Raw genomic sequence first — 24,338 nt, 5'->3', positions numbered from 1 at the left:
CTGAGTTTTGATTTAGTAATGTTCCTTTGTGTAGAGCTGCCCTGGGAGGTGTTTTACCTTCTTGGCTGACAGAATTACTAAAACTTAACTTTTTTTTGTTGTCATTATTTCCAGAGAGGAGTGATCAGTTCTTGGCTACATTTGTAACAGTATGTCCTGATTTTCTGGGGCAGTTCCAGTTTTAGATATTTGACCCATTATTCTCCAAAGCCATTGAAATGCAAAACACTAGTATTTGAATATTCAGCGAGTGAATTAAATGAATAAATGCTATTACATAGAAATGCATGTCACAAACTGAGGAATCAGAGTAAGGGAACCTCAAGCTTCCGAAAGGAAAAGTCCACCAGCCTGTGTAGTAGAATTTTTTAGTTATGTGTAGTTTGTTACTTTTCTAATAAAAAGCATGTGATGCCAAAAGTAACGTAATATTGATACAGCAAAGCAGAATGTGTGTTATGCATGTAGTGCTTACTGTGTGCCAGGTGCTGTCCCAGGTGCTGGGAATAGAGCAGTGAATTAAGACCAAGGTTTCTGTGCCCATGAAGCTTGCATTCATACTAAGATGATTGTTTTAGGGAGTAATGGCATTAACTATTGACATGTACTATCATACTTAGTTAATTTGCTGGTAGATTAGTGTGCTTTAGTTGTTTTTGACTTTTTATAAGGACAAAAAAAAAAGATATAAGAGACAAAATAGCAAAATGAACTCATGGACAAATCATCCAAATGGCAGTTATTAACTCATGGTCCATCTTGTTTTGTCTATGCCTCCACTAGTTTCTTGTCTCCCAGGTTGTTTTGAAGTAAATTCAAGATGCACTATTTCAAATGCAAATAAATATTTCAGAATATGTCTCTAAATGATAAAGATGCTTAGGAGGAGGCACTTATGTTAAAATTTTTCCTTTAAAATGCTTTTGCGTTAGAATTTGTGCCAATTATATCTTAATGACATTGAATTAAGTGTATGGGTTAGTTATGTTAGTAATGAGACTAAACATTAGTGTGGAAAATTTGACATTTATATATCGAATGGAAAAAAAACTTAGTGCTTTTACTTAATGAAATGAAAGTATTTTCTCATAAGAGGTAGTTCTACTAAATTGGAATTTATATCAAATTAAGAAATAATTGCTTATTTTGTGACAAAACGTGAACACCATTTCAGATTTAAAAATTGCAAAACTAATTTGATACGTATCTTAACCTGATCAGATTTCCATTAGCACAAGTGAACTGTGAACAGTCTTTATTTCAGAAACGCAGAGAGCCTAATGGTAGGAATTGTTTCACCCCTGAGATAGTGACCTATATGTGAAAGTGTAAATTTCATTGACTATAATTCTCAACAAAAGTATTTAAATTTACATGCAACTTCTTGCTTTCTATGTTCTGCCAGGATAGAGCAATGATTAACTAAAATAGGCTTAAATATATTTTTTAATGAGTTCTATATACTTTTTTACTTTGGTCTGACTGTTCGTAACATTAATACTAATTTTATTTTATTTTATTTTTTTAAATGTATGATCTTTTTTTTTTAATTTTCATTTATTACTTATGATAGTCACACAGAGAGAGAGAGAGAGAGAGAGGCAGAGACACAGGCAGAGGGAGAAGCAGGCTCCATGCACCGGGAGCCCGACGTGGGATTCGATCCCGGGTTTCCAGGATCGCGCCCTGGGCCAAAGGCAGGCGCCAAACCGCTGCGCCACCCAGGGATCCCCCATTAATACTAATTTTAATTTTGCTAATCTGATAGATTTTATGCATTTTTTTTTTTTTAGAAATTCTAGTAACAGCCATGGAAAATTGATACGTAGTATAAATATGAAACCGTTGTATTAAGTTGATATAGTCTGATCGTAATGAGATACTGTACATATTTTTTTCATAAGGAACAGAAGCAATGAAAATTTATTTCATTGAGGGAATTCAGATTTTATGTCCAAATTCAAGATTTGATATATCTGCATTTTAAATAATAGAAAAGTTTTGATTCCGTTGAGTTTATTTTTAAATTAATTAAAAATGATCTTGTTACCTTTACAATCTTTTAAAATATTCTTTAGAAGTCTTAGTTTTTATTTCTGATTTGTACATAATGGTGCCAATGTTTTCCAAGATATTTCTAAAATGAAGACTCCAACCATATCTGTACCTGAAGCATTGTATACTTCTGTTAGCTTATACAAAGAAAAATTACATGTTTATAGCTCAATGTATATTGTACAAGAATTTCAAACACTGATGGTGTTTCTAATCAGGTCTGGCATTGCTGGTAATATAAAATACTGTTTGAACTTTCTTTGTAAAAAAAATTTTTTTTTGAAAAAAATTGAAATCTTTGCCTCCCATCATGGATTTTATTGGAAATAAAATCCTTGAATGGTATACTTGGATCAGATAGGAACTTTCTGATACTATAGTCTTGCTTTGTCATAAACTCCTATTGTTCTCTTCATTTCCTTAAATCTTTTCGTATAACTAGGGAGTTTTCTTTAAGAATAGACACCTATAGAGGTGAGATAGTATAATATATTTAAACACTCTAAAAACATGTCAGTTTGATCTTCATTGCTAGATACAGAGTTGCCATTAGGAGTTTTTTCTGTTGCTGATTAACGACTTTGGAATGTTTTCATGTATTATTATTTGGAAAAAACACTGTTGAATCTGTGACTAAATGTGATTTGGGTATTTGAAAGTTTTACCATACGCGTTTTATAATCCTCAAATTTTTAACAAAGGCAAAAGTTGTTTTGTAAAGTAATAAGCTCTCTATTCATAAAAATGTTTAGACATGCATACTTACCCCACTATCCCTCCAAATAAATATATACAAACAAACAAGGATATTATAGAATGGAATTTTATGGCTTCTTGGAATTGGAGAAATCAGTGATTCTAATTTTATGAATAACGAATTTTGATTTAGAAAATAATTATAAGGTCGCTTAATTTTGGCTTAATGTTGAAAATTTTTAGAAGTTCAATGGTTGCTTAGATTTAATTGAAATCTCTATTGAAGGACAGTTTTTACAAGACACAGCCAGTGGGTTCATTTATATTTTATGTAAACATATAAAATATGTGTACAATTTAATGTCTCACATACTAAAGAAGGAAACCACCTTGTATCTCCAGCTGAATAAATTAGGTAGATCCTTTTAGCTCTCAGATATAGCTATTGGTTTTATTTTTTCTTGATACATTAACAAATTTCCTATCCATTGGGAAATTTGAATAGGACACAGTAACTTAATAATTGGATAGTTTTAGTTATTAATGCTAAGAAGTAATTTAAGGAAATAGACACTTGGTGGAATTGTGTTGTACCTAGATATGAAAAAGGTAATCGAAACCGCGAACATTTTTGAGCACTTAGTGTGCCCTGTACATTGTACTAAATGCTTTACAGTGTGTTTTTCATTTAGTCTTCACAACAACTCCTTGAGGTAGGTATTAGTATTAATCTATTGGACAGATAATGAAACTGAGACCTAAAGATGGTGTAATAATGCCCTGAATGTTGGGCTTTATTTTTTTAATTTGTCAAATCAGTTAACTTAAATTGATTATGTCTTATACTTTGATAGCTTTCTAATTTCATTCACATATACTTTATCTGATGTTGGTAGAAAGACATACCATTAATGCTCAAGCCCAGATTATTTACAAATAATGTATTCTGTAGCTCTTTAGTTCTGTTTATAACCGTCTTTTCAGTTATTTCACAGAAGCTACTAACCTAAAAGTTGTTCTTCTCCATCCATCTCCCTCCATCCAATTTCTCAACCCCTGCAAAAAACCATTTAATTTCTAAAACTTTAAAACATTAACAACATACTACTTTGAAAATTAGTTCAAATTTTATATCAGGTTTTATTTTGCTTCTAGACCTGTGAAGTCAAAGGCTTTCTTCTCTCCAGTGCTTCTGGAGAAATAGCAGAATGTTTCCTCTTGATGATTCTAGCCCAATATTACCTCCCTGTTTGCTACTGTTTGTGTGTGAAGATTTTGTATTTCTTCTAAACAGTATTCTTCGAACACAGTAGACTAAAGATGGGTGCTATCTTAAATGGTTTTGTTTCTAAACTCCTTAGGCAATTAGGATTAGAGCTACTGTAGCATTCTTTCCATAGTTTACTTTTTATTAAAACAATAACATTGTATTTTTTTCTTTTATTTATGATTCCTTTTTAGCATTGCTGCTTGTTTTAAACACCTGGCTTTCTTCATTGAACAATTTTGTTTCCTTTAATCCATGTGAAAACCTTACTATTAGTTATATTCATGTTATTTCATTAATGCATTTTTGTTTGTTTATACATTTACTCTATTTGATTAAGGATAAGAACTCCTGTACTTTTTAAAAACCTTTCCAAAACCAAATAGAGAAATTAGTGATTTTTATATATTTCTTTTTGTCTGTTTTAGGATGGCTACCATAGAGTAGTTAATATTGTGCCAAAGAAACCACCACTGCTAGACAGACCTGGTGAAGGAAACTACAATAGATATTACAGTCATGTTGATTACCGAGAATATGACGAGGGCCGCAGTTTTTCTCATGATCGAAGAAGTGGTCCACCTCACAGAGGAGTATGTAAATTTCCCCCGTGTACTAATTGTTATTTATTATAAGTTAAAAATCATGTAATTTTTGAAATTTATGTGACTGGCCATGAAGGTAGTTGAATAAACACTTCCTGCTTGATGCTCTGTTGAATTGCCTGCTAGAGCTGTCAAATGGGAACTGGTAGTGGAAAATCTTGGGACAAAGTGGGTAAGCCACTCTGGGTAGCTCTATCTAAATGACACTAATTCCAACTAGCCTGTGTTTTTAACCCCTATATTGCAAGGATTTGCAGAAGCAGATAAAGGTAATCTTTATTGCTTTGGTTCTCAGTAAGTGATGAACAGGTAGTTACCATCTCTTATTGGATGTACCCACTTATAATTACTTTGATTATTTTCGTCATGATGAAATGCTGTGGGTGAGGTCGGGTTACAGTTGTTGAACTTCAGTCTCATTTTTGTTATACTTATGAAAGTCTACTTAGTAACTCAAATTAGCTCTCAAAATACTGTCCTATATAAAATAAGCACATTTTAAATGTTAGCTTCTATTATTACCATTATTGTTGCTATTGTATTTTGTTTCTCTTAATCATCTTTAATAATCTAGAAGTATGTATTTAATGTTGCAATAATCTATCACTGAACTTGATTGCAACTATTCCTTGATGCCATTCCTTGGACTTAGCTTGTGTGTTTACATCACTCCTCTGCTAGACTGTTTTCCTATATTTTCTCTTTTCTCCCTCCCCTACTAAATAATATTATAATTAACAGTATATAGTCAAACATTGTTTATATTAAAATTTGACCTCACATTGGCTGTTGGAATTACTTTCCATACTTTACCCTCAAAGAAACAGAGGTAAGGTGATTTACCCAAAGTTGGGTATGTATGGAAGTCCAGTTCTCTTACAACTGCATCATGGTGACCTTTGACAATTCTAAAGTAGTAATGAGACTATTCAGGATTTTCTTGTCATTTTGAAGTGTGGGATGCATAGCTTCTTTCTTCTAGAAATGATTTTTGTTTTGTTAAATTTTTAAATGTCATGCTGTTCCTTTAAGGAAGAGGGATTTAGTGTTGAAAAGTTAACATTATATATTATCTCTAACCTAGAAATACTAGATTTTGCCTTTGGAGCCATTATTCCAGGTAGTCTGATGAAGAAAAAATTTGGCCTTTGCATAAAGTTGTTTTCCCTCTTAGAAAAATCAAATATGGCCTTTTAAAATAGGTAGGGAATTTTGGATTCATTAGACCAATTTGTATGTGAATCCCTATGAATATGATTTCTTTCCCTAAAACCTTGTAGCATAACAGTGCCTCAGCAATAGTTTTTTTTTTTTTTTTACAAATTGTGTTTATTCATACTTTATACAACGTTTTCTCTTTATATTCTCCTCAAACAAAAATAAGTCCATTTGAGATCCTTAGGACTCTTGTGATGTGAATTTATCTTGAGTTCAGTTATATAAAATAAACTACTTCTTTAATCTCCTATCTTATAGCTGTTGAGTTTTTTCTTTTGTTTATATTTACTGTTGAGAAGGAAAATGATGAATGCATTACTCTTATATGAGAGAGGATATGCTAAAGAGGAAGATGAAGGTAGCATTTATTTTAGCTGAATTAGTATTTCTGATTGTAAATAATTCACGTTATATTGTTATATATGTAATTTTCAAGTAATTGGGCATGAGTTACTATGTTTTTTTGAATGTAGCTTTTCAAATATATCTGTTTTAGAGGACAAAATATACTTTTTTGATTAATTTTAAACTTAGCACCACATCTTGCTCTAACATAGCTTATCAGTAGGTGATAGCTTATTGTATTATTTTTAATTATGGATTTTAATGAAAATCAAGATGAGAAAAGGAAACTTGAACAAGAAAAATGGGAAAGTAAATTCATCATTGGGCTTGAATTTGAAAATTGGTGAGGGAACTTAACAGAAGGAAAATAAAATGAAAGGTCAAGAAATGTGAGCTTGATTAAATTGAACCTTTGTTCTTGTAATGGTCCTTAGCTGTTGTGATGTTGGCATATGTTTTTGGCAATAAGACTGTTAAGGGCCTACCAAAGAAATACCTTAAGCATTCATAAAGCTCCATCTAGTAAATTACTTGTTGAAATGGATGACTTGCTCTATCTTTTTTTTCCTTTTTTATGTTTATGAAGCTCAGAGTAATTCAGAAAGGTGTTTAGGTCCTCATATTATTTTGATCTTAGAGACTAATTTTCAGTAGTATTGTTAGATATATCCTACTTGGCCAAAATAATGTAAGCAAATATCTAAATAGCTTTTTTTATTTTGCAGGATGAATCTGGCTATAGGTGGACAAGAGATGATCATTCTGCAAGCCGACAGCCTGAGTACAGGTAAAAAGATGAACTTAATATCATAACTACTTTGATACTTGATTCACTAAGATGTCTGGTATTGAAATCTAATCTCAAGGCTCATAGATGAAATATTTTTTATTAGGATTTATAATTTTGAGAGCAACAGTTTTGTGACTGTAATATAATAGTACTAATAGAATTCTGTATCTATGGGTGTTTTGAAAACTGATAATGAAAAATAATGTTTGAATTATTGATATATTCTCATCAAATTAATTATTAAGTTATTCCTAATGTGTAATATGGATTATAAGGGTTCTGTTTAATTAGAAGATTAAGGCTTTTTTTGTCCCTCCAGAAGATTTGAGTCATTACAGAGTGTCTTTTATTAACACATTTTAGAATAACTTCAGTCATTGTTAGCCTTAGTTACTTACAGAGGCATCTGATAGAATAGTTAGAAAAAAAAAAGATGGGTAGATATAATCAAGTTGTATTTTTACTTTTTTAGATTATTTGAGAGAAATGAGCAGAGGGGAGAGGCAGAGGGAGGAGGAGAAGCAGACTTCATGTTGAGCAGGGAGCTCAACGTGGGGCTTGATCCCATCATGACCTGAGCTACCCAGACACCTCTAAAGTTTGTAGGATTTGTTTGTTTGTTTTAAATGACTTCACTACAAAGGAAGTAGTAGAAGTTATAAAAGGAGCTTTTTAAAGATGAGGACACCTGGGTGGCTTGGTCAGTTAAGCACTCAACGCTTTATTTTGGCTCAGGTCATGATCTCAATATCAATCTCAGGGTCATGAGATTGAGCCCTGTGGAGATCAGGCTCCATGCTCAGCAGGGAGTCTACTTGGGATTCATTTTCTCTCGTCCTCCCTCTTCTCTGGCCCTTCTCCCCTCAAAAAAATAAATCTTAAAAAAATATATATCTCTTACGAACTGTTAGAGAATAACCTATAGACAAGGGAAAGTAGTCAAATGCTACAACTCTCTAGGTGCCAGAAGTAGACAACAGGATTCAGTGGATCAGAGCAAGGCAGTTTGTTACTCATAGCACCTCAGTCATCAGGGGCATTGATGTCCCTTATGTGATGGGCAGAGATGGTGGCTCTGCATACAGTGACATGCACTGCAGCTGAGGAACACAGGGTCAAGAGCTTGCTACTTTTTTGTAGGAAGCAGGAAGCAAGCAAGCCAGTATTTCACTCAGAGTGAGCAGTCACATGTTATGCTGTGGTCACCTTGACCTATTTAATTGTCTGTATGACCAGCTACAGAAACTGTTCAGTGTCAGTGGATGGTAAGGTCTTACAATTTAGAGTACACAGCAGGGATGTGCAGGGATGGACTCATGGTGGACTGCCTTTCCCAATAGAAGTAATAAAGAAAATAGATTCTGAAAAATACTTTAAATAAATTTAATTACTGTTAAATATAACACAGTAAGTTTTAGCCAGCTAGGAATGGAAGAGAATTTCCTTTATCTTATAAATGTGATTTGCTGTACTGAATGGTAGAGTTAGAAGCATTAGCTTTAAAACCAGGATGAAGCAAAGATGCCTGTTGTTATTGCTTCTATTCATCATGGTAAGGTCTCAGCCTCCACAGTAAGACAAGAAACATACAGTTGTAAGGGTTAGAGTGAAGGAAAACTATTTACAGATGTTAAATTATCTATGTAGAAGATCCAAGAGAGTCTATAGACTATTAGAACTGTTAGCAAAGTTCAGTATAATGAAATCAACTGATAGTGTAAGTTAGAAAATTAATTTACAAATATTTTCTATAACATAAAAACTATAAGGAGTAATGAGAATATAACAAAACTGTGTGAAATCTATGTAGATGAAATTGCAAGTCATTTCTAAGGGACATTTAAAAAGACCTGAGTAAAAGGATATATGTGACATCCTTGACTGAGAAGAGGCAGTATCATGAAGATATCAGTTCTCAAATTCAGGTGTTCATTCAGTTTGGTTCCAGTGTAAGTTTTGGATTTTTCCCCAGGGAAGTTGGTAAGCTGTTTCTAAAGTTACTATGAAGGAATAAAGGGCCAAGTGGCAAAAATAGCCTTGAAAAAGATGTGAAGACTCAATATACTATCAAAATTTATCAAGCTCTAGTAATGTAAACAGTCAAACAAGACAGGGAGTTTAGAAGGAAACCTAGATATATCCAGGAGTTGGGGATATAGCAACAGCGGCACTACAAATCAAATGGGGAAAAGAATGAACTTTTCAGTAACTAGTGTTGGGACAAATGGCCATCCATTAGGGAAAAAAAAAATGAAATTGGAAGCCTAGCATATCAAAATATCTGGTATAACAAAGACTAAATGTGTAAAGCAAAAGTGTAAGAAAAACTGTTGATTAGATTAGCTAATGGTTTGTATTTACTCCAAAGAAACAGTTCTCAAGTTGATTTAGTTGATTTCAGTTTTTAAAATAATAGTTTGTTTCTATCTTTATTCTCTCTTCCTTTTTTAGCACTTTATTATTTTCCTTATGTGTGTATATAATTTTACATAAATAAAATCATATGTGGGGCTCCTTGTTTCCTATAGTCATGTTGACACTGTGTGTTCTATATTTTTCTCTATATTCATAAACATTTCAAGTATTGTTAATGAGATCATATTCGTACTTTTCTGTACAAAACATTGTCTAATAAATCTGAGTATATAATGCTACTTCATAACAGTACTTTAGTTTTTATGGCATGGATTGCCAAAAGTGGAATTTCTGGGTCACAGGACGTACATATTTTACATTTTAATAGATATTTTCAGGTTGTCTTCTAAAAGTCTGTAACACTTATGTTTCAATTTTTGAAAAAAAAAATCTAATGTTTTAATTTGGATATTTTATTTTTCTTTCCATCTTATTTATGAGTATAAGTAGAGTTTGAAATTTCTTTTAAGAATTGCTATAACTGTATCCCATAGATTCTTATCTTTAAAATTTTTTTTTAAGTAGACTTCACACTAAGTGTGGAACCCACCGTGGGGATTGAACTTACGACCCTGAGATCAAGACCTGAGCTGAAATCAAGAGTCAGACACTTAACCAACTGAATCACCCAGGCGCCCCTGATAGATGGCAATTTTATACTGATTTAAACATAGTATATTCTAGTTACTCTGTAATCAGTGTTGCCTATACTTGTACTCTGTTTGAAATTTTTTGGTATAGTGTTCATTCTATATGGTATATTCATTCGATAAATATTTATTGAGTGACTGGTATATGTCAGATATTCTTCTACCCTCAGGGGATAAAAAGATTCTGTTCTCATTAGCCTACTTTTTAGTATGAATTATAGATAGTAAACATATAAAACAACATTTTTATGAAGGCAAATGAAATGGTAGTGGTATAGAAAGGGCTTCTTCCACATATTCTGTAGCTTCACCTGATGTTTGGGTGTCCTCAGTGACGCTTCAAATATCAGGCTATCACAGAAGCTATTACTTTTACAGGCTAGCATCTTTCTGGCTGTCTGTAGGTTGTTCCCTATTAGGTGATATCATTGAAGACTTTGTGAATGGCTGTTTTAGGGAGAAAAAAGATCACTGCATTGTAAACGATGCAGAGAGTAGTTGTGTATATTGGTTAAGAGAATTAACGTTCTGAGTATTTAGGAAAACCATGCTAACTAGTGTTTTTGTTTTTGTTGGGTTGTACACAATAATTATTTATGGGAAAAAATATTAGACTATTTAAAATATTCTATTTGATACAGTGTTTTAAATTTATAGAAAAGTTGTGAGAATAAATCAGAAACTGCTAAATTTTCACCAGAAACCAACCCCAGTAATGTCTCCCACAATGCCCCAATAATGTGTTTTATAGCAAAAGATCTAATCCGAATTCTTAGGTCATATTTTTGTAGACTTCTTTAATCCGGAACAGTTCTTCAGTCTATTCCTTGATTTTGTTTTTGTTTTTGTGGCTCACTGTTTTGGGCAAGATGAACACAGAGCAGACATTTTGTAGACTGTTTCTCAAATTTAGGTTTGTCTAATGTTTATGGTTAGATTTCAGTTATACATTTTTGCCAGGACAGTCCCTGAAGTGATGCTATTTTCTTTTTATTGCATCCCATTAGATTACACATGTTGTTGATTTGTTCCCTTATCGATGGTGTTGACTTTTATCAGTTGATTAAGATGGAGTCTGCAAAATTTCTTCACTGCGAGGTTAGCTTCCTTCCCTGACATTTGTGTGTGTGTGTGTGTGTGTGTGTGTGTGTGTGTTTAAGATTTTATTTATTTATTCATGAGAGACACAAAGAGGCAGAGACATAGGTAGAGGGAGAAGCAGGCTCCTCACAGGGAGCCTGATGCAGGACTTGATTCCCGAACTTGGGATCATGCCCTGAACCGAAGATAGACCACTTAACTACCCAGGCATCCCAATATTAGTTTTTTGGGGGGGGGGAAATACTTTGGAACTATGCGAATATGCCATTCTTCATCTCATTTTCACCCACTAGTCTAGCATTCATTGGTGTTTCTTGCCTGAATTATCAATATAATTGTTTGTAATGGTAATTTTATAATTAGACTGATCTTTTTATTACCTGTTATCAGTTTGTGAGGAAGTGCTTTCTCTTCTCTCCACCACCCACTTTAAGAAAAAACACAGGGATCCCTGGGTGGCACAGCGGTTTGGTGCCTGCCTTTGGCCCAGGGCGCGACCCTGGAGACCCGGGATCGAATCCCACATTGGGCTCCCGGTGCATGGAGCCTGCTTCTCTCTGCCTATGTCTCTGCCTCTCTCTCTCTCTCTGTGTGACTATCATAAATAAATAAAAATTAAAAAAAAAAAAAAACACAGAACTTTGTTTTATATCACCATAGACTTGTGGATTCCTATCTTATTCAGTATGTTATAATCTGTTACTAACATCATTACGATGTTCAAATTTGGTCTGTGAGAATCCCTTCAAGGTAGCGCCTGTGTTTTTTAAAAAAATACTTTGTTGTAGTGGCATATGTTTAACGTAAAATATGCCATTTTAACCATTTTTAGTACACAGTTCACTGGCATTAATTATATTCACAATGTCAGGTAAAGTGGTTACACCAAAAAACACTATTTTCAAAACTTTTTTCCATCATAATGAAAACTATACCTGTGAAGCAATAACTCCTCATGCCTCCTTATGCCTAGCCCAGGGCAGCCACCTTTCTACTCTGTGCCTTTAAAAATTTGCCTATTCTTGGTATTTCATATATGTGGAATCATACAATATTTGTCCTCTTGTGTTTGACTTCTTTCACTTAGCATGATGTTTCCAACATCATGGTATAATGTCAGAATGCCATTCCTTTTTATTGGTGAATAATATTCCATTTTATGTATTTACCCACATTTTGTTTATCCATTTGTCTTCTATTGGATATTTGAATTGTTTCTACCTTTTGGCTATTGTGAATAATGCTGCAGTGACCATTGACTCCTAAGTATCTATTTTGAGTCTCTGCTTTCAGTTCTGGGTACTTAACAAGGAGTAGAATTGCTGGGTCATATGGTAATTCTATGTTTAGCTTTTTGAGGAACCAGCAAACTACTTTCTGTAGTGGCTATACCATTTTACATTCTCACAGTGTACAGGGTTCCCAGTTTCTTACATACTCACCACCACTTATTATATTACTTTTATTATTGTCTGTGTATGTGCACATGGGGGCATTCTGTTAAGTGATTTTAAAAATTAAAACCTAGATCACAATTATTTCAGGTTCTAGTTATTTTGTAAATATAGTTATAGCAAGCTATGGCCTAAAATGTTCACAGGCACTATCTGTGTAATGAAATGATTGATTCATTTATTCCCTGTGTAGTTTTTAAACTACTGCATGGTGGTGTGAGCATGAAAGTGAATAAGAGCTTCCAGAAGGAGGTTTTGTTCTTTGTGGTCAGGAAAGAATACTCTGAAATAACGACAAGTAACAAAGCAGAATGGGATGGGTTGTACTTCCTAGGGTAAGTTCTGACACTGAAGGAATTCAGAAGAATGATGATAAGTAAGATGATGAGGAAAGACTGAGGGGGGAGAGATCATTTGAGTTGAACTCTGAAGACTAGTTCTCATTTCTGTCAGAAGAGATGGATAGAGCTAGAGGAAGACTAAGTGGCTGCGACATAGCAAGCAAGTACATAGTATGTACATGATGGGGACGTTTTGGCTGAAGCACAGATGCTAGTGGACATCTGAGTTGCTGGAGTCTGGCAGACAGAGTGGGAATAAAATTGCATAGAAGTCAGGTTCGGAGATGAATTTGGGGGAATCCTTGGTATAAAAGTCATCTTTGAATTGGGCTTTGGGTGCTTGTGCCTGGCAGCGTTCTACAGGCAGGAGGGAATGACACATTTCAGGAATAACATCAGCTGGCATAGAATACATAGAGAAAAGGTAAGATGCAGCCGGAGGGTTGGTGTGGCACAGCTTTTGTAGGTTTCCTCTTTAAAACCTGAGGTGAAGGGAGGGCAGGTGGAGAATTTGAGATGATGGTTGGATGAATAATGGAAGGGGGTCAGGTTGCAGAGGGTCTTCCCTAGAAGCTCAGGCATCTTGGAAGCTCAGTGCTAAACTGCAGCTCAGTGAAATCTTGTTGAAGCTTATATTCCTTTAAGATTTTTTTTTTTAAATAGGAGTGTGAGCTAATTTTAGCTAAATCTAATATGTGTGTATGAAAATGAATGCTGCTTTTGAAATGTAGTGCATGCAGTGTCTGTTTTCATTTAAAATATTTCCTATATTCTTTTTGAAATGATTTTATGAATGGGATACCTGGGTGGCTCAGTGGTTGAGTGTCTGCCTTTGGCTCAGGTTGTGATCCCAGCGCCCTGGGATTGAGTCCAGCATTGGGCTCCCTGCAGGGAGCCCGCTTCTCCCTCTGTCTGTGTCCCTGCCTCTCTGTGTCTCTCATGAATAAATAAATAAATCTTAAAAAATAAAATAAAATAAATGGTTTTATGAAGATTTTCAGTGGAGCCCTGTACATATTAACAATTCCAGCATTTCCTATGATCTTTTCCACCATTAATTTCTCTCATGTAAAGAACTTGCAAAACAACAGAAAAGATGTTCCGATGTCCCTCCTACATCTGTGGTCCCCTGGGCTCCCCTCACACCCTCACTGGCTTCAGACTGGTCCTGGCTCCCCGCCCCTGGGGAACAAGTACCCCTGTATTTCTAAAACAACTATTTATTTTGGGAAAAAAAAAAGAAAAAAAAAAACCAAAAACACTCTCTGTTCATCTTGGTTCTGTATCTCATGTGATAGGTATAAATCACATTGTACCACCTACTTGACTCTGGAGCAGTTGTTCATTTGTGGTAATTAATTTACTGTACTTTGATAAATCATTAATATGGGGATGTTTTATAACATTTAGAGGTTTTTCTGGAGGCTTCGTGTGGACTTCTTTTCTTTTTGAGGTATAATTGATGACATATTGTCCTTACAGTTTTTATTGTTGTTTCCTTTATGTAGATTCTTTTTTTTTTGAGGTATAATTGACATATGACATTATAGTATCCTTATCCTTTATCTTGTTGTTATTATTGCCATCTTGGTAAGTGTAAATTTGTATCTCACTATGGTTTTCATTTACATTTCCCTAACAAGTTAGTGATGAGCAACATTTCATGTGCCTATTGGTCACTTGTATCTTCTTTGAAGAATTATCTACTCATTTTTGACCCATTTTATTATTTATTTATTTAAAAAAAGATTTTATTTATTTATTCATGACAGAGAGAGAGAGAGGCAGAGACACAGGCAGAGGGAGAAGCAGGCTCCATGCAGGGAGCCTGACATGGGACTCGTTCCCAGGTCTCCAGGATCACACCCCGGACCCAAGGTGGCGCTAAACCACTGAGCCACCGGGGCTGCCCTTGACCCATTTTAAAATTAGACTGTTTGCCTTTTTGTTGTTGAGGGTTTTTGTTGTTGTTGTTGTTGTTGAGTTTTAGAAGAGTTCTTTATATATTCTGGATATTAAATGCTTAACAGATATATGGCTTGCATATATTCTGTTCTTTTGGTAATGTCCTTCAACATTCAAAATTCTAATTCTAATGAAGTCTTATATCTCTATTTTTTCTTTTGTTGCTAATGTTTTTAGTGTCATATCTAAGAATCAATTGCTAAATCAGTGTTGTTTTGTTATGACTTGTCCACATCATTCTTTGATCAGTTCCTTACCTGTGGATGTAGGATGTTCCAGGTTATTTTATGCTTTCTCTGCCCCAGGCCTAAAGTCTAAGCTATTTCTCTAAGGAGAGTAGGTTCTCTTTAGTGGAAAGTCCAAGATCTGGACACTAGTGTGCGTGGATGTGTGTATGCACACACACATACACGCATGTACACTTTTTTTTTTTTTGCACATACTCTTTCTGTGTTTCTTTTTATACATTATTTACATATATTGAAGATCATGGGTTTGTGGCAGTATTCTTTCCTCTTTTCTATACCATATTTTACCCCTTTCCATTAGTGAAAAACCTGGCTCCCAGTTTTTGGAAGAGACAGTCCTCTGTGAGTCTCTTGCATTCCTACACATCTTGCCAAGATATGCCAAGAATGCAAGGCCCTGATCACTTTTACCCATGCTATTTCTCAGAGTTGAATTTGTAGTGAACATTCTTGAAAGATAAGGTAGTTCTCCCTCTGTATCAAAGAGTAGACTTACTTATTGCTGTGTAAAAATAGTGGCTTCCCCATGTTTAAGTATTCCTTAGTTGTGAACCAAACTTACTATATGTGCAGCATCGATCTTAGCTTATATTACATCATTCCTGTGGGACTTGGAACCAGGTTTTCACAAATAAGCCAATGCTATGTTGCTTGCTGTGCTGAGAATAATAAAATCCTTTTTGTCTCAGGAGTCTTGTGTCTTCTACCAATATCCATGAAGCAGTAATTTTCTAACTTATTAGCTTGTAAGTAGGATAAAATCTGATCCCAGACTTGAAACCAGTATCTCAGTAGTTTTGCTCACATTCTTTGTGTAGTTAGTCTTCTGACCCCTGGCTCTTCCTTCTTGCACTCTCCAGCACTTTACTTTTGGAGGTTGCCGTCACTGGCTGCTACTAGGCCACCTGGCTTCACACCATCTTCCACAGGTCCATTACTGGCTGTGGAACTTCCAGTTTATAATTTATCTACTCTTTTTCACTTACTATTTTATGTGTTTCATACTATAGCGCATTATATACTTTATAAATTATATATATTTCATACCAAATAAGCATGGAGTCATTGGAAGCAACTGGATTAAATAACAGATAACAGGAAAAATGATGTATTGTTTCCTGTCATCCTCCCACACTCCCACCCTCACTCTAAAAGTTATCACTTTTTTCTTTAATAAAGCCATGTACCTGATAATTTATGCACATTTCAAGCATATCATCATCTATTCATCTTGGTTCTGTATATATAGTGATTTTTGTTATCTCTATTCAAAACACACTTGAAGTAGATAAAGTTCAGAATATATTAGGATCCACTTCATTTCATATTCAAGAAACATGTCCTACTTTACCAAGGGTTGTTAATTTAGCCTGAATGAGGTGGTTTTTAACATCATTTCCCCCCTACCCCGCCCCATAGTGATGAGGTCTTAGAATAAACTTTAGGATGGAACTGATATAAAGTATTAAATAGTATTTAGAAGTATAGAACACGAAAAAAAAAAAGTATAGAACACGAGTGTCAAAAAAAAAAAAAAAGGAACACGAGTGTCACCACATGGCCAGCATATTTTATTTTAAATACTGAAGGGTTTTTTTTCTGTATTTACATATGGAAAATTTTGATAAAGTAGTTTAGTATTTTTATACTTAATTTTTTTAAAGCAAAGGTTCATTTCTTAATTTTTCTTTTAAAGATTTTATTCATTTATTAGCGCACTAGAGAGAGCATGAGCAGGGGAAGGGGCAGTGGGAGAAGCAGACTTCCTCCCCAGCAGGGAGCTGGATGCAGGCCTCGATCCCAGGACCAAGGACCATGACTCGAGCCGAAGGCAGACATTTAACCAATTGAGCCACCCAGGTGCCCCTAAAGCAAAGGTTTAATTTTAAATTTTATTAAGGTGATTTTATCTTCTTAGTTGATATACTATTTGACAAAAATACTACAAAAATCTTTGGCTTATTAGTGGTACAAATGTTTATTGAGTGTTTACTTTGTGTAGGCTACTGTGTTGATATCACTAGTTTAGAGTCCGGTAAGTAAATAGATGCATAAGGAGATAGCCTAATATGATACATGCTGAAGTTGCATAAAATGCTGCAGGAAGACAAGCATTTACCCTGTTCTGGTGTTTTATTGAAGATTTCCTGTAGGAGCAGATAATATGAACAAACATGAAGAAAAAGTAAGAGTTAACCAGAAGAAGAATGGGGAACATGTTCCTGCAAAATGAGGAGCATGAGTAAAGCTGTATAAAGCATGATGTGTAGAGGTATTAATGGATACATATATGTGACCTAGGGAATTGTGAATTAAAGTATAACTAAGAAGTCTGAATAAATAGTTTTATTTATTTTTAATTTTTTAAAAATATTTTATTTATTCATGAGAGACAGAGAGAGAGAGAGAGAGGCAGAGACACAGGCAGAGGGAGAAGCAGGCTCCATGCAGGGAGCCCGATGTGGGACTCGACCCCAGGACCACGTCCCAGGCCGAAGGCAGGCACCAAACCACTGAGCCACCCAGGGAATCCCTGAATAGTTTTAAAAATACAGTTTTATTCTGTTGGCGTGGGGAACTCCTGAAAAATTTTTACCTGATAGACAGGCTGACCCAATAGGAATGTAGTTTCCTTTGTTTTCAGTGTAGAGGGTGATTTTTTTTTTTTTTAAGATTTATTCATTTATTTTTAGAGAGAGAATTGGTGAAGGGGTAAGAGAGGGAGAGAGAGAATCCCATGCAAATTTCCTCCCTGAGCACAGAGTGCAGTGCAACACAGGGCTTGATATCTCCTGACCCTTGCATCGTGAACTGAGCCTAAATCAAGAGTGGAATGCTTAGCCGACTGAGCTACCAAGTACCCCTGAAGCATGATTTTTTTTTTAAGGTGGCCCTGGAGATAGAACAAGAAATCATAAATATGTGAGTTAGAGAAGGGAGGTTGAAATGGAGAAAAGGTGAAATTTGATAAATGCTTATGAAGCGAAAAATTAGCAAGATGTGGTTGTTGAATGTTGGAATAAAGATGAAGGAATTATCTGGGCTTTTGGCATTATCTGAGATTGGCATATAGGAGGAATGGTTTCAAGGGAGGAACTGCATTCAGAATTGATATTGTCCAAGGAGAGGATATAATTAGACAGGAGCAGTGAACTGAGGTCAGAACCGTTGGCCTTTATGGAAGTGATGGAAAATAAAACTTTTTAAACGATATTTGGGGTCAACAATGTCTGATGTAACTGAGTACTCCCGTAACATAAAGATTAAAATATCCTTTGGGTTTGGCTGTGTCAGGATGAATGAGATGTAAGGTAGTAAATTCAACCTAAGTGGATATATTTTTAAAAAATATGTAACTAAGATGGGAAACAGGGAATGCCATATGTTGAAAATATAGGAGACTTGCAGGTATCCATGAGGTGAAGATTGAGGACACTAGGAAGATAATCTAAAACTTTTTTTTTAAAGATGATCAGTGACTTGACCATATTTATAGGTTTTATAGGTTGAAGGGAAAAGAGGAATGTTGAAGGTACAAGGCAGAAAAGGGAAAACTGAACAAGTTAAATGAGGACCAGGATGAAGATCATTGTTTGAGGGGCTAACTTTTAACGGGGAAAAATCATATACCAAGAAAGAAAGGGTGAAATTAGGGATGGGACAGATGAAGACAGATGGGGAAAATGGATTTGGGCTGGCAGTTGAGGTAGTTCTTGCCTGAAAATTGCTGTATTTGGGGGGAAGTGGGGTAACTCATTGAGAAGGAAAGTTTTGGTGCTAGGTTAGAGGACTTTGGGAGGATTATCTGGATATTAGAATAGCTGCTAAGGTGAATGGTAGATTGAGCTCACTAAATGATAAGTAAAAATATTACTAGAGGAATTGAAGGCACAGTGGAAATTAGAGACCGTGTCACCATAGTGGGTCCAATCAATCAACTATACTAGTGAAGAAATCAAACGTTTTGGAATTAATTCAGATTTGGGGTTGGCTAAGCCAATGTATCAGAATTGCCAGGATGGGAAGTTGTTGGTATTTACAGTGCTTCAAATACTATAATTGAGGGTGGAAAGGCAGTGAGTGAGGCTAGGATGGGATTTGTGGCTTGCTAGAAAACACAGGAGGCTTACAGATATCTATGAGGTGGAATTACTGTAGGAGTGAAAAAACTAAAGGATAAGACATGGTAAGAATGCAGTATTGGATTCCAAAGATGAGCACTCTGGGTAATAAGTGACAACGTTTAGGATTTAAGTGTGTGGCTAAGGTATTGTGAAGAGGTAGGAGGTAGTTCACGACTTGCTACACCATTGCACAGATGATGCAAGTGAATTTTGAGTCACCCATGATGTGGGTAGGATGTGTTACAGTAGAGTGTATCCATGAATTTAGGAAATTTGGGAAAGTTATCAGAAGGTTGGTAATATGGGTGATGTGGGGTTATGGTGGGATAGCTTAGACTTAAATCAAGAGCTTATTGAGCTCTTTTTCTTTTTCCCTTTTCTTAGAAGATGGAGAATTTAGAACATAATCCTATGCATCTTATACTTCAAGAACTTGAGGCAGTTATCAGTGTGTGCTTAGTACTCAAGAGTTTTAGGGGAGGTATTTGTGTTCAAATACCAAGTTTCACTTAAAGAAGTTGGAAAGATTGGCTTATAAAGAGACTGAGGATATAAAAGCATTTAGAAGATCAACTCAGATTACTGTATTGTGTTGTTTATGTATACACTAATACAATGTTAAGCGTAAAGTACTTGTAACACTTATAGGAAAGCAGTTAACATACTCATTTATGTGTGGTAGTAGTAATGCCCCTCTCTCTTAGTGGAAATAACTCATGTATCCTACAGTAGAATGTCAAATGCTGAAGGTTGGATTAGAGCAGCTGCTTCTTGGTGCAAAGCTAATGTTTGCTATTTGGGAATATAAACATACTATTGCCTGCTTCAAAAGAAGTAAGAAATCCAGGATTTTAAAATGTTAAATCTGTTGAGTTTTTAGTGCTTACAAGTAAGTAAAATCAGAGTTTACAGTCTCTGGAGTAAGGCAGTAATCTGGGACTCTGAAATGAAGAGCATATAATAGCAACTTGTCTAATATGGTGGTTTCCAATCCCACCTGTACTGTGAATTAGTAGAGAGGTTTTTTTAAAAAAACACTAGTTCCTAGTCCTCACATTTGGAGATCTGATGTAATTGGCCTGTGCATCAGTATTTTTTAAAAGCTCACCAGATGTTCTAATGTGAAGCTAAACTTGAGAACCACTGGTCTAATAGGTAGTATGGAGTGACAGCAGTCCCAAAACCATAGGTTCATGTTAACAATGACTTCTCAGTACCTCTTCTCATTTATGGTAATTTCATCTGTCTTTATCCTTGACAACAGTTACTTCCTTTGCTTGTGTTTTTAAAACTTGTGTTCATAAGAATCACTTAGAAACTCATTAAAAATGAAAATTTCTAGGCTTCTTTTCAAGAGATTCTGATTCAGAAAGTGGAGATGTGGAATCTGTATTTTCACAAGCCTCCTGGATGATTGTGATGCAGGAAGGTCTGGAGATTGAAGTTTGAAAAATACTGCCCTATACCATCTGCTGCTGGTGACATATAAATCTGTATCTATAGCCTTGGCTTCTTTCCTGAGCTCTGTATTTCTATATTCTACTGTCTGTTAGACACATCTTCATTTGGGAACCTTAGACTTTTCACTGAAATGAAATACATCAGTCTTGAGACGACTTCTACCTGTTGTCCACACATCTTAGATACAGGTGGACTACATTTCTTGATCTTCTTCCTGCTAGTTGTGACCATATGGCTAATTTATCTCCAATATAATGTGAATAGGAGTTCTACATGTATTCTTCTGCACACATTTACCTTTTCCCATCTTGCAGGATGGGCCCTGGAATGGGATAACAGCAGATGTTTGACCTTGGAAGCCACATGTTGAACTAGAGTGGTCAAGCCTGGGTTCTAGGGTGATTGCGTGGAGCAGAATCTTTCACCCTGGAATGCCTACCCTAGACTGTTTTGTACAGATAAACTTCTTTTGTATAATGACTCAAGATGACATTTTTTTGGTATTTATGTTATAGCATTTTAGGCATATCTTAACCTCTATAAGAATCGTCACTCTTGTAGGTATTAGAGATTAAACTGAATAATTCAGGTAAAATTACAGGTAATAATACAGGTAAGATATATTCTGACTAAGGATCTTAGTCCATATCTCATGCCTAAAATGCTTTGGATATAAAGATGTAGTTTTGTGAAAAGAGCTCTAGACCTGGGTCAACAAACTTTTCAACTCTGCTGCAAGATAATTGTTTGATTTTGGTAGTATGGTGTAGCAAATCCATTACCTTAAGGCACGGTGCCCCTGATATTTCTGCATTTAAGAAAAAACACTTGAGGTCTGTGCTTAACTTCTTTTTAAGTTTATACTATAAGTTATGAAGCCATTTTGTCAAAATGATTCTTGAAATCTTAATTCCTTTTTTAAAGTTCCTATTGACTAGAAATGAAGTAACTGATATTTTGTGTGGAATATTTGTGCATGTTGGATGTAGGAAGGAAAGAAAAATGAGGTCCTGAATAAGTAAAATGCCTTCATTCTCCTTCCACCCCCACCTTGTCCCACTCTGCTATCCTTCCTTCCTTCCTACTTTACTGAATTTTACTCTTAACCAGTAAATATTTTTGTGGAAACTGAAGAATCCATCACAATTTGTCTGGTTTGATTGGTGTGAGGGGCAGGAATTACCTGGGGGATGTATATTAATAAAGGAGAATCAAGAGCTTCATGAATCTTTTGAAACCAGCATCCAAGGTAATTATAGTATAGATGGTCCAAGGAACACATTTTGAGAAACGGTGCTTTACAGGGCATTAATTCTTTCCATCTTTCATTTTTCTGGTGACTTTGCCTTCTGTACATGCCCAGCACTATGGCTGAAATGTTTGAAATGTTTGTGATATAGTCGAAGACACTATCTTAACTCTCAAGTACTTTTTGGTAATAAAAACATTAGTTAAATATGTGGGTTTTGTTTTTGTTTTTTTGAGTCTTCATGGGAAGTATTCTAGTTGTACTGTTGTATTTGTTCAAAGGCTCTTTTTGATTTGCCTTATAATTTATTGTATTGAATTTATTATATGTATTGATTTCTTTATTTTCAACCTAGCTAGAAACCCTGTATGTAGTTTTGAAGGTTTTTGATGTTAAGTTTTCTTTGTATGGTAAATAGAACTTCATCTTAATTACAGTGCAAAGTTTTTACCCTGTGATTTATGGAATGACATTAAAAAACACACCCAAGTTTCCAGTATCCTGTTGCTCTATTCAGCATGCTTTAGGGCCATTGTTAAAACGAAAACCAAAATTCTTTAAAATCAAGATGATTACTTGCACAAAGAAAATTATACTAGATGATATCATTTGAATTTAATAGTTAATTATAAGTGTTGAACTAATACATGTTTAAAGAAAAATAGTATGACTAAACTTGTGATATTTCTATCAATCAGTTTTTCCCTTTTAATTTTTTTGAGTAAACTAATGATAATCTAGAGATTCATGTTTTGCATTTTAAGTACTCAGTGATGATTTCGTAAATGGCTTTGTTCTAATTTGTTCTTCAGTTCTTCAGGAAACAATACTATATTTTAATGGCTACCTTAAATTTATTTTGCCTCTGTAATTTTAAATACATAGATTTTCTTGTTAAAATAGATTTTACATTTGAAGTAATTTTAATGAATCTTAACTAATGGTCAAGAAAACAGAAACCTCCAAGTATGTCAGAGGGTTTGAGTCATTAGCAGTCTAGGGTCACTTTAAAGAATTTAGGTCATACAAAACCAGGCTAGTTCATTTCCAGTTTACCCTGCTGTTATTGTGTAGCCCTTTGAGCTTTCAACCTTCTTCTTTGGTAAGATCTGGATTCTGTTTTTCTATCTTAATGCTGTGATACCATCAAAATTATTTCTCAGTTTTTCATCCTCTGAGATGCTGCTTCTGAAATTGGCAGGTATATTTAGAAAAGCAGCTCAATAAAGATGGATCTAGATCTCTGAGCTTCCTACTTGTCTTGCATATCGGTTTCATAGTTCTTTATTACATTTTTAGCTATCTGATGACTCTCAGCAGTTTGCTTAAAAAAAAAAAAAAAAGCCCAGTTCTCCTGGATTTTCTCTTGCAGTTGTGATAAATGGAATCACGAAATTCCCAGGTTTTGGATGTAAAGTAGTTTTTGAATGTGGTGTTTTGTTGAAGTAGCGAAAATTGAGGTGAATCTTGAATTAAAGATATCTTTGTCTTGAACTCTGTGACATAGAAATATTTTTAAATGGTATGCCAAAGATTTTATTAGTAGAAAATGTCTATTAAATACGTAGTATAGAATTAAAACCATGAGTGAATGCACAGAAATACAAGCTGTTAAACTAAGGGCAACAGAACACTTAAAATTTTTCTATTTATAATTGTTTTATGTTTATTTATTAGTCATTTGATAGCATTTAGTTGCAATATGTAGCAGAAGGCACCGAGATTTAGGAAAAACAATGGCAGGAAGAAAATCTTTAACCTTTTATTTTATATAAAGGGCTATTTTTAAAAATGTTTTATTTATGAAAGCTTTTCTTTGAATCTGTTCACTGACTTCCTGCAGATTGGGTAAAGAGAATCATGATATTTGGAAATGACATTGAATGTTAAGAATTGCTGTGTTAGGGACTCCTGACTGGCTCAGTGGTTGAGGGGGTGTGATCCCAGGGTCCCAGGGATTGAGTCCCCCCATCGGGCTCCCTTCAGGGAGCCTGCTTCTCCCTCTGCCTATATCTCTGCCTCTCTCTGCCTATCATGAATAAATAAATAAAATCTTTAAAAAAGATTGCTGCATTAAGGTATAGCACTTTTCTGAATAAAGGAAAAGTAAATAGGAACAAAACTAAATAACAACAAAATAGAAGTTGCAGAGAGAATATCCTGCGCTGGAGCATCCTAATCACCTGACACTGATTTCTCAGTGATCCTCTGGGAAGATGACCTGAGACCATGTTAGTAGATGACCGCTATGGTGATCAAAAGAAATCATTAAAGTGTATTAATGATTTTCAGACAATAGGTGGTCTTACGCTTTTCCTTAAAGTAAATATTAAAAATGAAAATTCTCTTCTTAA

General features: G+C 34.8%; 1 protein-coding gene across 25 annotated transcripts in view; it reads left to right on the top strand.

Moving 5' to 3' along the window:
• Positions 1-24,338, top strand: part of PPHLN1 (periphilin 1) — a 149,428-nt gene that overhangs the window by 23,516 nt on the left and 101,574 nt on the right. For 17 of the 25 annotated variants that reach the window (XR_013363956.1, XR_013363957.1, XM_077870417.1 and 14 more), the window contains 2 exons: positions 4,447-4,611; positions 6,912-6,973. Coding sequence is in view for 23 of the 25 variants with exons in the window: in XM_077870417.1 (XP_077726543.1) it covers positions 4,447-4,611; positions 6,912-6,973 (227 nt within the window). In the remaining 2 variants the exon portion in view is untranslated. The remainder of the gene's footprint in view (positions 1-4,446; positions 4,612-6,911; positions 6,974-24,338) is intronic. The other 8 variants (XM_077870425.1, XM_077870420.1, XM_077870419.1 and 5 more) reach the window with 1 other exon arrangement.

The sequence above is a fragment of the Canis aureus genome, chromosome 25 (genome assembly GCF_053574225.1).
Source record: "Canis aureus isolate CA01 chromosome 25, VMU_Caureus_v.1.0, whole genome shotgun sequence".
NCBI classification, from domain to species: domain Eukaryota; kingdom Metazoa; phylum Chordata; class Mammalia; order Carnivora; family Canidae; genus Canis; species Canis aureus.
This window is presented reverse-complemented; position numbering and strand designations above follow the sequence as displayed.